The 14,139-nt window shown below is 45.8% G+C and overlaps 1 protein-coding gene across 2 annotated transcripts; it reads left to right on the forward strand.

Moving 5' to 3' along the window:
* The first annotated feature begins 383 nt into the window (after window positions 1–383).
* Window positions 384–11,965, forward strand: CD3E (CD3 epsilon subunit of T-cell receptor complex). Of its 2 annotated transcripts, XM_009006841.5 has the most exons (9): window positions 384–430; window positions 549–656; window positions 3,337–3,357; window positions 4,463–4,477; window positions 8,282–8,299; window positions 8,728–8,949; window positions 10,042–10,209; window positions 10,781–10,827; window positions 11,747–11,965. In XM_009006841.5, the coding sequence occupies exons 2-9, from the start codon at window positions 608–610 to the stop codon at window positions 11,801–11,803; spliced, it is 597 nt and encodes a 198-aa protein (XP_009005089.1). In that variant the 5' UTR covers window positions 384–430; window positions 549–607; the 3' UTR covers window positions 11,804–11,965. The 2 variants fall into 2 exon arrangements, with proteins under 2 accessions (XP_009005089.1, NP_001244149.1); NM_001257220.1 differs by lacking the exon at window positions 384–430 and having other exon boundaries at window positions 580–656.
* Window positions 11,966–14,139: the final 2,174 nt, after the last annotated feature.

Raw genomic sequence — 14,139 nt, forward strand, 5'->3', positions numbered from 1 at the left:
ATCCTGCTGCTCCATGCCAGATCCACCATAAAGAAAGCAAATGTTCAGCGCACAGCGCACCTCCCTCTTCTTGTCAGAGCTTACGGGGGGGGCGGGGGGGGCGGGAAGGTCCACCAATGTGGAGGCACATTGTATTACCATTACCTTCAATGGCAAACTGCAATTACTTTTGCACCAACCTACTGCATGGTCTGGACACCTAAATGTCAGATATTTTTCATGGCCCCTCCAGGTTTTGTCAGAGTCCTCTTGTTTGGCCTTCTAGGAAGGCTGTGGGACCCAGCTTTCTTCCACCAACCCAGGTGGAGGCCTCTGCCCCGAACGTTTCCAAGTAAAGTAGAACCCGCAAGCCCAGAGGCCCCTCTACTTCCTGTGTGGGGTTCAGAAGCCCGCCTCCCCTCCCAGCCTCAGGTGCCTGCTTCAGAAAATGGTGAGTCTCTCTCTTATAAAGCCCTCCTTTTTCATCCTAGCATTGGGAACAACAGCCCCAGGGTCCTTATCTCTGGCAGATGTTTTGAAAAAGTCACCTGTTTTGCTTTCTTTTCCAGAAGCAGTAAGTCTGCTGGCCTCCGCCATCTTAGTAGAGTAACCATCCCGTGAAAGAAGGATGCAGTCAGGCACTCGCTGGAGAGTTCTGGGCCTCTGCCTCTTATCAGGTGAGTAGGATGGAGTGGAAAGGGTGGTATGTCTCCTGACAACTGGAAGGCTTACGGTCTTACCTGGCCCTGCCCAATGGCACCAAGGAGCGTCATTTACCAGATGTAAGGAACTGTTCGTGCTATGTTAGGGTGGGAGATTAGAGCTGGGGACTAAAAAAAAGGATAGGCCTGGGAGAGCGTTTGGGGAGCAGGCAAAGAAGAGCAATTGGGGTGATCATAGATCTTGAGAGCAAAGAAGTCTCGCTGCCTCTGAGTACAAGCTCATTCCAACTTACCCAGCCCTCCAGAACTAACCCAAAAGAGATTAGAAAAGCAAAGCTCCACTCCTTGTTTTGGGGAGACCAGATAGCTGAGCTAAAACTCTGCACAGGGCATATATAGCAAGTTCACTATCTTTGAGACAGTAAAACGCCTCGTAATTTTCAGTCCTTTTCAGGTGACCAACAACTTTCAGTTTATTTAGTTTTTTTTTTTTTAAGCAAGGTGGGATATGAATTGACAAATAACCAAGAGCATTTCTATATCTCATATGAAATAAATAATACCAAAAAAGTTGCCATTTGTTGAGTGCCAGATACTGGGTAAAGAAAAAATTATTTAGATGTGTTAACTGTTTTAATACTACTTCCACCTAGGAGGGAAGGGTTTATGTCCTTTTTAAAAACTTCTTTTTAAGTCTTACTACATAAGCTGATAAATCCTCTACAGATTAAGAAATTGATACCCGAAAACGTTAAATAACTTGTGTTAAACCACATAGTAAGTGCTGAAGCTGATCTGGGGGACCAGGACTGTTTGTGCTCTGCACGGCTGCACCGCATGAGGCAAAATGGCTCTTGATGGTTTTCTTTCGAAGACCTAGAAAATGCTGTCACAGCTGGTGCCCCCATCTCAGAGCCCCAGCCATGATGTCTCCACTTCCTGCTTCATCTCGGGTTTCTCACGTCTTGAATGTGCACACAAATCATCTGGTGATCTTGTTAAAAATGCAGCTTCTGCTTCAAAAGACCCGGACTGGGGACCGAGATTCCACATATCTAGTAAGCTCTCAAGTTTATTAATCTGCTACTGATCCTAGGAACACATTGAGTATCAAGGGGCAGGATGTAACTCCTGTAGGGAGTGACCAGGCATTTTCTATCAATTTCTTAATCTGTAAAGTGGAAGACTTATCAGTTTATATAGTAAAAATTAAAAAGAATTTTAAAAAGAGGATATAATGCCTTCCTTCCTAGATGGAAACAGAATTAAACCATTTTAGTGTTGTAAAGCCTGCTTTTCCTTAAAAAAAAAAAAAAGGAAGGAGAGGGCCAGGTGCAGTGGCTTACACCTGTAATCCCAGCATTTTGGGAGACCAAAGTGGGAAGATCACTTGAGCTCAGGAGTTCAAGACCAGCCTGAGCAACATAGTGAAACCCCATCTCTACAAAAAAAATTAAATATTAGCCAGGCATGACGGCATACACCTATAGTCCCAGCTACTTGGGAAGCTGAGGTGGGAGGACCACTTGAGCCCAGGAGGTCAAGGCTGCAGTGAGCCATGATCAAGCCACTGCACTCCAGCCTGGAGTGTCTTAAAAAAATTTATTAATTCAAATAAATTAAAAGAGAGACTATCAAAGACCCAATCACCCCAGACATCTGGCATCATAGGAACGTACCCAGTCTGCTTTGAGGATACGACAGTGGGGATCCTGGCTCCTCCAGTGTAGAGGCTTCAGTGAAAGAAAAGCCTAGGTGTGGCAGGTGCGGTGGCTCAAGCCTGTAATCCCAGCACTTTGGGAGGCCGAGGCGGGTGGATCACGAGGTCAAGAGATCAAGACCATCCTGGTCAACATGGTGAAACCCTGTCTCTACTCAAAATACAAAAAATTAGCTGGGCATGCTAGTGCATGCCTGTAATCCCAGCAACTCAGGATGCTGAGGCAGGAGAATTGCCTGAATCCAGGAGGCGGAGGTTGCGGTGAGCCGAGATCACGCCATTGCACTCCAGCCTGGGTAACAAGAGCGAAACTCCGTCTCAAAAAAAAAAAAAAAAAAGAAAGGCCTAGGTGTGCAGAAAGCTTTCAGGCAATGCCAGGGAAACTGATCATTGTAATGAATCCAAAGTATTGCTGAGGGAGGGCATTCTGGAGGGCCTGGTGGAAATGTGATTAGGCTCTTCAACGCACAGGCCCTAGTTGATGAGTAATCAGGGTTTCAAATATTTCCATCTATCCCAAACAGAAAACAAATGGAAAAACTGAACCACCAGAAAAGCAGAGCCAGAAATGGAACAAGAATTCCAGTGTTTGTACCCAACCAAGAGCATGTTTTTCTTCCATGGAGACCAATATTCAAAATGGAGGCTCAGGGGCAAAATCCTTTCGCTATGTTCTCCAGTCAGCCAAAAAACAGTTCCAACTTTTTCTGACTTCTGCTTGTCAAATATCGTGGGCTCATAGTTAATGCTAGATGCTTCCTTCCTCTATTTCCTTCCAAATTTCCCAGGAACCCCCGGTCAATACCTGCAGTAAGTTCCACTGATCTAAGGTATAGAAATGGCTGTGACCCAGCAGTGACTGGGAAGGACATCAGATGTCATCAGTGGTCATATTGCAACACAGCCCTTTTTCTGTTTAGAAATGCAGGTACCCACAACATCTACTAACACTTTTTTTTCTTATTTATTTTCTAGTTGGCATCTGGGGGCAGGACGGTGAGATATGCTTTCTTTCTTTTTTATGAAATCAGCCCATCATTCTTTGTAGTTATGAGTGGAGCTTTCTCTTAGGCCTCCCACAGAACGTCCACAGAGACCAGGAAAAGGGATTTCTCCCATCTATTCCTTTGACTTTCCTCACAAGTCTGGAGATATTTCTAGCCCAGAAGAGGGAAGCAACAGAGAGAGGAAATGATGAGTATTCACTATGCAAAAAAAAAAAAAAAAAAATCAGACTTAAATGAAGTCGAAAGCACTAACAGTTTTCATCTGTTTGCATTTATATTTGATGTGACATTCTGCAGAGGAGATGTAGCCAGAATGCTTGAACAGAGTTACTCTGGAGAAGCTTCTGGGGCAACATTTGATGTGTGTTCAGAATCACATGTCTGAATACTCTGAATACATGTGTGTACATGTGTGTTCATGCGCGTGCACAGGCATATGAGCCTGCCCAGCCTGAATTTACTCTCTTAATCACAACAGTAGAGTCAGGAGTGGTCCAACATTGGAAGCCTCTCTATTCAATCAGCTCCTCCAAACTGAGTGAACCAATGTTGTATTTAATGGCAATCACAACTGGACACCGTGGCTCACACCTGTAATCCCAGCACTTTGGGTGGTCGAGGTGGACAGATCACTTGAAGCCAGGAGTTCAAGACCAGCCTGGCCAACATGGCAAAACCCAGTCTCTACCAAAAATACCAAAATTAACTGGGCGTGGTGGTGCACACCTCTAGTCCTAGCTACTCGAGAGGCTGAGGCAGGAGAATCACTTGAACCTGGGAGGCAGAGGTTGCAAGTGAGCCAAGATCGCACCACTCTAGCCTGGGTGACAGAGAAAGACTGTCTCAAAAATTAAAATAAAGGCAACCACTATGCCCACATTCCGCCGTGCTGCCTAATTTGTAGTGTCCTTAAGAGCCATTTTGGAAATAGTCGTCAGATAAGATTTAAGGCCCAAAACAGCTTTTTTACACAGTGAGGGAATTTGAAGAAGTTTCCTAAGGGTTGAGGGAAGAGTCCCAACCCACGGGAGCAGGATCTGGTCTTTGTTGCCAATAGAAACATTACTAATTGATTCTTACTGTTTCCTTTTCAGGTAATGAAGAAATGGGTAAGAGGATTTTCACTCTATCTGACCTCTTTTCAGATGTGGAACAAAATGGTCATAGAGTACAATCACAATAACAAACACTAAGAACTAAAACTAGTAAAGGGAAAACACAAGTATCTTTCGATGGGATCTGGGTGAAACGTGCCTGTATTTGTTGCTAGCTGTCATGTCAGATTATAGCTGTGCATGTATGTATCTCTGATTACACACATATGGGTGCAGGTTGGAGCTACCATTTGTTTTTGTATAAGTCATGAAGTCTTTGAAGGCAGACAGAGACAGTGTCTCATTTATCCAGCCCAGTGCCTGGCACATAGTAGGTGCTCAATGAATATTTTCTGAAAGAATAAATGAACAAATGTATGAACACATTGCTAATTACCTCCCCTTAAGAAGCTGATGGCCTGTGTGAGAGACAAATAATTAAAAATATAACAAGTTGCATGTTATAATATGGGTAGATACAGAGTAAAATGAAGTATAAAGAGGGGAGTGGTCAACTCTACAAAGTGTTGTTGAGAAAGTCTCCCTGGGGGAGATAATCCTTGTGCTGAATTTTTAAGGATATGCTTGTGTTTTAGGGAAAAATATATTTTATGCAGAAAAGATAAAGTTGTATAGTATGAGGGCTAAAAGTCTAACTGAGCTAGACCAGAATGTTTGAATCTTGGCTAAACCCCCTGCTTGCTGGGTGTGTTTGAGTGATTTACCTAACTTTTCTATGCCATAGCATCATCATGGTACAATGGAAATAATAGTACTAACTAGCTTATAGGGTTATTATGAGGACCCAGTGAATAATTTATTTAAGGCACTTAGAACATTATCTGACAAAAAAGGCAGTAGATGGGCTGGGCATGGTGGCTTACGCCTGTAATCTCAGAACTTTTGGGAGGAGTTCAAGACCAGCCTAGTCAACACGGTGAAACTCTGTCTCTACTAAAAATACAAAAATTAGCCAGCTGTGGTGGCAGGTGCCTGTAATCTCAGCTACTCAGGAGGCTGAGACAGGAGAATTGCTTGAACCTGGGAGGTGGAGGTTGCAGTGAGCCAAGATTGCACCATTGTACTCCAGCCTGGGTGACAGAGCAAGACTCTGTCTTAAAAAAAAACAGTCAGCAGGTAAATTTTAGCTATTAATACATGGAAAGCATGGTGATCATACGTGATAAGCATTGAAGTTTACTGAGCTTGTATCTTTTAGGCATCGCTATAAATATTCTATTTGAATTTTCTCTTTAATTCTTCTAACATCCCTATTGTACAGATAAGGAAACAAAGGCTCAAATAAATACAAAAATTAACAAAAATAAATAAACAGCCCAGTCCTAGAGATATGAATGCAGATTTAGGCCAGGTGCAGTGGCTCATGCCTATAATCCCAAAACTTTGGGAGGCCAAGGTGGGAGGCTCACTTGAGCTCAGAAAGTTGAGGCTGCATTGAGCCAAAATTGTGCCACTGCACTCCAGCCTCTGTGACAGAGAAAAACCCTGTCTCTAAAAAAATTAATAGAAATTTTAAAATAAAAAAATTAAATTTATATGGCACTGAAGTTCATTTTCTTAACCATTATGAAATACCGTCTCTGGATGTGTATAAAATCTTTGTGAGCACACATATCTTTTTTAAATTTAACTTTCGTTTTAAATTCAGGGGCACATGTAAAGGTATGTTACATAGGTAAACTGGGGTCATGGGGTTTGTTTTACAGATTATTTCATCAACCTGGTATTAAGCCTAGCACCCGTTAGTTCAGAGGTCCCAGTGTGTGTCGTTTCCCTCCAGGTGTCCATATGTTCTCATCATTTAGCTCCCACTTCTTTTTTTTTTTTAGACAGAGTTTTGCTCTTGTTACCCAGGCTGGAGTGCAATGGTGCAATCTCGGCTCACTGCAACCTCCGCCTCCTGGGTTCAGGCAATTCTCTTGCCTCAGCCTCCTTAGTAGCTGGGATTACAGGCACATGCCACCATGCCCAGCTAATTTTTTGTATTTTTAGTAGAAACAGGGTTTCGCCATGTTGACCGGGATGGTCTCAATCTGTTGACCTCGTGATCCACCTGCCTCGGCCTCCCAATGTGCTGGGATTACAGGCTTGAGCCACCGTGCCTGGCTAACTCCCACTTCTAAGTGAGAACATGTGGTATATGGTTTTCCATCACTGTGTTAGTTTGCTAAAGAGAATGGCCTCCAGCCCCATCAGTGTTCCTGCAAAACACATTCTCTTTTTTATGGCTGCATAGTATTCCATGGCATGTATGCAGCACATTTTATATACAGTCTACCACTGATGGGCATTTAGGTTGATTCAGTGTCTTTGCTCTTGTGAATAGTGCTGCAGTGAACACACGCGGAGCACATTTCTGTGTAAGCACAGACATCTAGACCCTTGTATGCACATGAGCTAAGTCTAAGCTCCACTACTAAATTTGTGCCAATAAAAGTTGGGAGCAATTTCTTGACTTTTTTCAAACAAATGCACCCAGCAGAGTATGAAGTCTATGTACTTTATTTATGATTTCTAGTTTATTTAACATGTCTAAGAAACATCAGTGTTGAAAAATTATTTACAAGTTAAAATAATATACCCTATCTATTGTCTTTATACTCAACTCCCAATTTGAAGCAGGTGGAAAGATGCAGAGAATGATTTGTTTACATTCTGCACAGTCTTGGTCAGAAGGCTGCCTGAGCAACTGAGTCAGAGTTCAGTTCCGTTCTGGGGGTAGCAGATATAACTTTTCCTTGAGCACCTGCTATGTTTCATCCACTTTCACCTTCATAATCCATTTAATTTTCACAAAAACCTTGTGAGGTTGGAGTTTTGTCTCCATTTCCCTGATAAAGACATCGAGGTTCAGCAAAGTTAAATGACTTGCCCTCGGTCACACAGACTAGGGCAGACCAGGATTCAAACACAGGACTCTGACTCTTGCGTCCAGAGCTCTGTCTCTGACAGCAGCACCGCCACCTCTCTCCTCTTTTCCACTGTCAGGTCCAGGCTCTAGCAAAACCCAGTGTTCCAGCCACAGCTTTTCCAGGAAATAAAAAAGGACCCCTAGGGCCACTTCCCAGGCAAACATGGCGGCTGTGGGAAACATGGCTGGACCTGCAAATGGCATTAGTGGATTACTAGTTGATTTCAGTTGTCCACACTAATGGACTTCCCTCTAACAAAAATAATTGAGGGCTGATTATGCTCAGAGATCATGTAAAGTGAAGCCACTTTTTATTGGAAGAACCATTCCCTCAAAATGTGTTGAGTATTTCACATTATTTAAAGGCAAACACAGAGAAAATTATATGGAATAAGAAGAAAGATGTTTGTTCTCTATTATGAGGGACTCAGTTGTAAGAAAGAATTTCTGAATTGTGAGAAATAGGTAGGTCCGCAAATCAGTGACTCAATGGTATAGAGATCTTTATTTATAAGAAGGCCCTTTCAAATCTATCTGTAATACAGTCCTGGGTAACATGAGACGATAAGCTTGAAACCTGGAATTTTTTGGCTTTAGAACATTAAGGCTTTCTGAGCTTCGGTAGATCTGGATCTAGGAGCACATGCTGGTATATTCTGAATCTGATGTATCTGAGTTACATCTGTGAGCTATTTAATAAATATATCTATGAGCTAAATCTCATAGGCTAAGCATAAACCTCACCTCCAAGACTTGGGGCTCCTAAATGGATGAGACGCTCTTTGGGAAGTCTCGTGGGCAGTGTCTAATTCCACTAGAAAAAATTTACCTACAATTTAAACTTAAACCAAGATATTTTCTTACCACCTTTCCCTTTCTCATTTCAGGTGATACTACACAGAACCGTGAGTTTCTTAGTTCTTTCTTTATGCCCTGTCTGAGGATACAGACTGGGGGGTACATGAGAAGGAACTGACTGAGACAGATTGACCCCAAGAACTGAGATCGGCCCAGCATTTGCATTCTCAATCCCATTTTTGAAAGGTTCTAAATAGGGACTTTTACGGGTTTTCCTTTACATCAGGCTTCCCCTTCCCAAGTCCCCATGTCCCTGCGTAAACCCTAAAGCCACCTCTCAAAAGGTTCTCTAGTTCCCTTCATTCCACATATCTCCTCTTCCACACCCTCCAGCCAGGAGAGCCCCCTTCTGACAAGCAAATCTAAGACCTGGATGACAGATGACTTCCTGCATTTGGTTGGTTCTTTTGTCACTAAATTGCCTTTTCTAAAATTGTCTCGGTTTCTTCCACCAATGTCCCTTCTTTCTCCCCAGCATATAAAGTTTCCATCTCAGGAACCACAGTAACACTGACATGCCCTCGGTATGATGGACATGAAATAAAATGGCTCGTAAATAGTCAAAACAAAGAAGGTCATGAGGACCACCTGTTACTGGAGGACTTTTCGGAAATGGAGCAAAGTGGTTATTATGCCTGCCTCTCCAAAGAGACTCCCGCAGAAGAGGCGAGCCATTATCTCTACCTGAAGGCAAGAGGTAATCTGGGTCTGCAGAGCAGGCACCGCCGGGCTCTTTAGGGAGGAGCATTCAAAAGGGCATTCTCAGCCGGGCGTAGTGGCTCACACCTACAATCCCAGCACTTTGGGAGGCCAAGGAAAGTGGATTGCCTGAGGTCAGGAGTTTGAGACCAGCCTCACCAACATAGTGAAACCCCATCTCTACTAAAAATACAAAAAATTAACTGGCATGGTGGTGGCACCTGTAATCCCAGCTACTCGGGTGCCTGAGGCAGGAGAATCGCTTGAACCCGGGGGGCAGAGGTTGCAGTGAGCCGAGATCGCACCTGGGTAACAAGAGTGAAACTTCGTCTCAAAAAGTGGGGGCATTCTCAATGATTTCCCCTAACGCAGCTCACAGTGTCCTGGCGTCTTTTCACTTCCTCCTACACTCAATCCCAGGACTCTCTGGTACCATGCACCATCAGTGTCTTCTGGAATATAGATTAAACACCAACATGAGGCTTCTGGGTAACCCCAGAACTCCCCAAGAGTCAGGACTGGGTCATCTGCACTGCACCCAGGTTCATGGCACACCAACATTAGCTTATCTCATGCTTTCTCCAGAGAGAAATTTTTCAGAAAGGTTTGCAAAAAAGACTCAAAGCCACTATAACAAAATGGCATAAGCTAAGGTATAATAATGAAATAATAACAATAGCTAACAGGTATTGAGTGCTCATTAACTCTCAAGCATGTACCCAACATTTATCAGGGATTTCTTTCATGTTACCGTCTCAACAACCGTATGGGTTAAGTACCATTTTATTCCCATGAGTAATGGGATGAGGAAACAGAGGCTTTGTGAGTTGAAAACACACACACTTCTCACAGCTAGTGAATAATAAAGCTGGGACTGAAACCCAGGGCTGTTTGACTCCAGTGCCTCTACCCACAGCCACCACTCTTTGCTTGTTGATGTTATTCTGAACATATTGAAGGCAGGGCTCTGGCCGTGGCAAGTGTGTGAGTAGTAAGGGGAGAATGGCCTTCATGTGCTCGCTCCTCACCTCCAGGGCCTTGTGTTTTCCTGCTTGTTAATTTCCTCTCTTCCCCGCCCCATCCCCAACAGTGTGTGAGAACTGCGTGGAGGTGGATGTGATGGCGGTGGCCACAATTGTCATAGTGGACATCTGCATCACTCTGGGCTTGCTGCTGCTGGTTTACTACTGGAGCAAGAATAGAAAGGCCAAGGCCAAGCCCGTGACACGAGGAGTGGGTGCTGGTGGCAGGCAAAGGGGTAAGGCTGTGGAGTCCGATCAAAAGAGATTCCTGCCAAAAGGGATATGTGGCCTGGGCCAGGGTGGGTGGCAAGTCCACAGCTAGGTCAGAACAGCTTCTCTAGAGCTTCTGTGCACGTTTTCTATTACTGTGATGCCAAGATCTCAACAGAGGGTTCCGAATCTCACATCACTCCCCTCCTTCCCACCCTAGAAAAGTGCATAAAAGTTTATGAATGTCATGGGCTTCCTCACATGCTTGTCAATGCCTGCAGTAATCCGATTCTGTTCCTCGGCTCTGGGAAGAGAGACTCTGAGATATTAGTTCCTGCCTTTTCCTTTCCCCTCCCCCATGGAAAGAAACAATGGGAGGACCTTGAGCTGAGGAAAGTCACAAACTGATGAGAAGAGTACAGGGTCCTTAGAGATGAATGAAAGGAAAAAAGAGAAAGAGAGGCTGACCAGAAAAGGGAATGACAGAGAAGAGAACAGCGGGGTTTGCCATCCTCTATCTGGGGCTCACTGGCACAGACAGTGCTGCCAGATTGGTTCCCTGATGGGAATGAAACGTTTCCCCTCCTTCCTTCGCAGGACAAAACAAGGAGAGGCCACCACCTGTTCCCAACCCAGACTATGAGGTAATGGGGGATAGAAATGTGCCAGGAGGCTGGAGGGGAGGCCCCTTTAGGGGAGAGGGAACAGATGGAATGGCCCATCTTGTCTGCCAGATGCCTCAAAGCCCCTCACTCAGGGCTCCCAAAATGACCCTCCCTGTGCCACCTCTGCCTCCTTCATGATAGAACAGGACTGTCTCAAAGGCTGCATGGCTCCCACAACCCTGGAGAGATGGAAGCTTGCAGGAGACATACTTCTCTTCCTCTGGCTTAGTCATTGCCTGGGATACAGCCATGGAGAATATCATATATGCAAATCCTAGCACAATACATTCAGGGCCGATATTCCACCAGCATGTACCAGTATAGCCATACTATTTATTGAAATATTAAAATGCTTCGTTGGAAAATAGCCCCAAACTTTACTCACTCCAACCCACCCTTATGCACGTGCACGCACACACGTGGCCAGACATCACAGCCCCTCCCCCACCGGGCTGCCTTTTGAGTTGGGGTAACTAAAGAGTTAATGCCTGGCATTGCACACACACCAATCACCAGGATTGTTCTAGTTGGTTGGTGTGTGTGCACTACTATTTGTTAAAGATTTTCACTGTCACACCTGGATATACCCAACAAATATTTGTTGAGCACCAGCCAAGCATGTAGTATTTACTTTAGCCTAAGTGAGTTATTTAGCCCTGACACAAGCCCTGGAGGGTGAGTCTTTAAGTCCTATTTTTGAGATGGGAAAGCGGAGGCTCACGGAAGGAGGTGATCAGCTCACATCTCCTACTGTCCGTGCCAAGTTAGAATTCCAGCCTGCCTCCTAACTTCAAGTCCAAAGTTCTCCCCACGCCCTAAATCTAGATCTTCAGCGCCCCTTTCTTAGGAGGAACTTCCTCCCACACCGCTGACCACCTCATCTCTATTTCACCCCCAGCCCATCCGGAAAGGCCAGCGGGACCTGTATTCTGGCCTGAATCAGAGAGGCATCTGACCCTCCGGAGGACACTGCCTCCCGCTGGCCCAGGTCTGGCTCCTCTCCAGTTCCCCTTCGACTCCCCGGTTCCTGGGCTAGTCTTGGACCCATGGGAGAATCGTTCCTCAGCCTCATGGTGAACTCGTGCTCTCCAGCCTCATCCCCAGTTCCCTCCTTCCTGCCTTCTCTGCTGGTGCCCAGTCCTAAGCCCTTGCTGCTTCCCCTTCCTTTGAAGCATCATCAGTAGTCACACCCTTACAGCTGGCCTGCTCTCTTGCCAGAATATTTATTTCTGCTATTCACTCCCTTCCCCTTGGATGTAATTTCTCTGTGCAGTTCCTACCTTTCCTTGCATGTAAATTGTCCACCATCCCAAACTATTCCATCTACTTTTGCAACCCCGTCCACTTTTGCATCCCTCTCTGGGGATGGACTGGGTAAATGTTGACAGAGGCCCTGCCCCATTCACAGATCCTAGTCCAGAGCCAGCCCTGAGCTCCTCCCTCCCCCCTTAACCCCCACACCACCCCTCGTCTGCCCCCCACCCTCATCCCCACTGTAGGCCACTGGATGGTGATTTGCATCTCTGTAAATGTGCTTGGCTCCTCTCAGCTGAGAGAGAAAAAAATAAACTGTTTGTCTGAAAGAGTTGCTGTCTCTTTTCTGAGAGGCCCTCAGAGGCTGCCCTAACTCCCAAGACCATTCAGGTTCTCACTACCTTTGACTCTGCTATGACCCCAGATGTGAGCACTCTCTCTGTTCCCACAGCTGGTAGGGCCGTTACTTGAAGCTCTTTTTAGAGAAGGCGAGAAGGCATAGGGAATAAGAGAAAAAAAAGTGAAGGGAGGGGAAGAAAAGAAAAAGAGAGACAGACAACAGGAAAGGGAAAGAAGGGAGGGATGGAGGAAGGGAAGAAAGAGGATGGGAGGGAGAGAGAAAGAAAGTTTGACTAACTTCAGTCGGAGGAAAACATCAAAGGTGGCAGAGAATGACTGATGGGTCCCTGATGGAGCGGTCAGTTCAGAAAATGGGCAAGACAGAAACAGGCCTTGAAAGACAGGTGAAGGTATGGAAGGGGACGGTGGCGGTGGAAGCGGGGCTTAGGGATGGGACACAGATTTCCACAAGCTGCCAGGAAGAGCTGCCAGAGCTGGGGAAGTGAAGGAGAGAGGTGTCTCAAGCGGGCACACCCCCATCCTGAGGCAGCCCCCTGCAGCCAGAGGCTGTGGTTAAGCAGTGCAGGATGTGGGTGCACTGCTGAGCACGGCTCCGGAGAGTGAGGGTGGGAGAGGTACTGCGACACCCGGGGCGGAGGCCAGCATGGGAGCGCTTTGTTCTCAGTCTCCTACTGTACACTCTGCTTGCCAAGAGAGGAGGCCGGAGCATCCAGGGACTGTCCTCATGTAGCTCAAACCTGTGAGCTCTCTTCTCTCCCTCTCCGCACTCAGAAATTTCCCTGCTGACAGCAGGGCTACTTTTGAGTGTGACCACCACTAAAAAGGCCGTTTGTGACCAGCAGCCTCCACGTACTGTTTCCCCTCAGCCTCGGGCTGTGGCTACAGCTTCTATTGGTTTTTGGTCCCTGTTGAAGCGTCACTTCCTTCCCTCAAAGCATCAACACATGGGCTCAGAAAATGTCTCCGTGATGCTGTCCATCACTAGCTGCTGATCAGCAGGCTGGCCCAGGGATGGCAGTTTTGTCACAAGTATACTTGAGTGTGTCCTGTCAAGGGGAGGCATGGCTCAGTGTAGTAAAGGCGATAACAGCTACCATGTATTGAGCATTTACTCAATGTACGCTTCAAACGTTGTACTCAGCACTTTACCTGCATGATCTCATTTAATCCTTATGCTGACACAACAAGGTAGATGTCATCCTCATTTTACAGAAGACGATACTGAGGCTCAGCAAGGTCAAGTGATTGCCCAAGTCACAGATGGTGTGGGGCAGAGCTGGAATTAGCAGCCAGTTCTAAAGCTCAGAGCATCTACTCATTACTGAATGTAATCAGAAAGAATGTTCCCCATTGGCATACACCGGGGCCTGTGGGGGGGGGGCAGGGGAGGGAGAGCATTAGGACAAATACTCAATGCAGCAGGGCTTAAAACCTAGATGATAAGTTGGTAGGTGCAGCAAACCACCATGGCACATGTACACCTACCTACGTAACAAACCTGCACATTCTGCACATGCATCCCGCAATTTCAAGTAAAATTTGAAAATAAAAAATTTTAAAAAGAATGCGCTGGGCGCAGTGGCTCATGCCTGTAATTCCAGCACTTTGGGAGGCTGAGGCGGATCACGAGGTCAGGAGTTCAAGACTAGCCTGGCCAACATAGTGAAATCCTGTCTC

Source organism: Callithrix jacchus, chromosome 10 (genome assembly GCF_049354715.1).
Source record: "Callithrix jacchus isolate 240 chromosome 10, calJac240_pri, whole genome shotgun sequence".
Taxonomy (NCBI): Eukaryota; Metazoa; Chordata; class Mammalia; order Primates; family Cebidae; genus Callithrix; species Callithrix jacchus.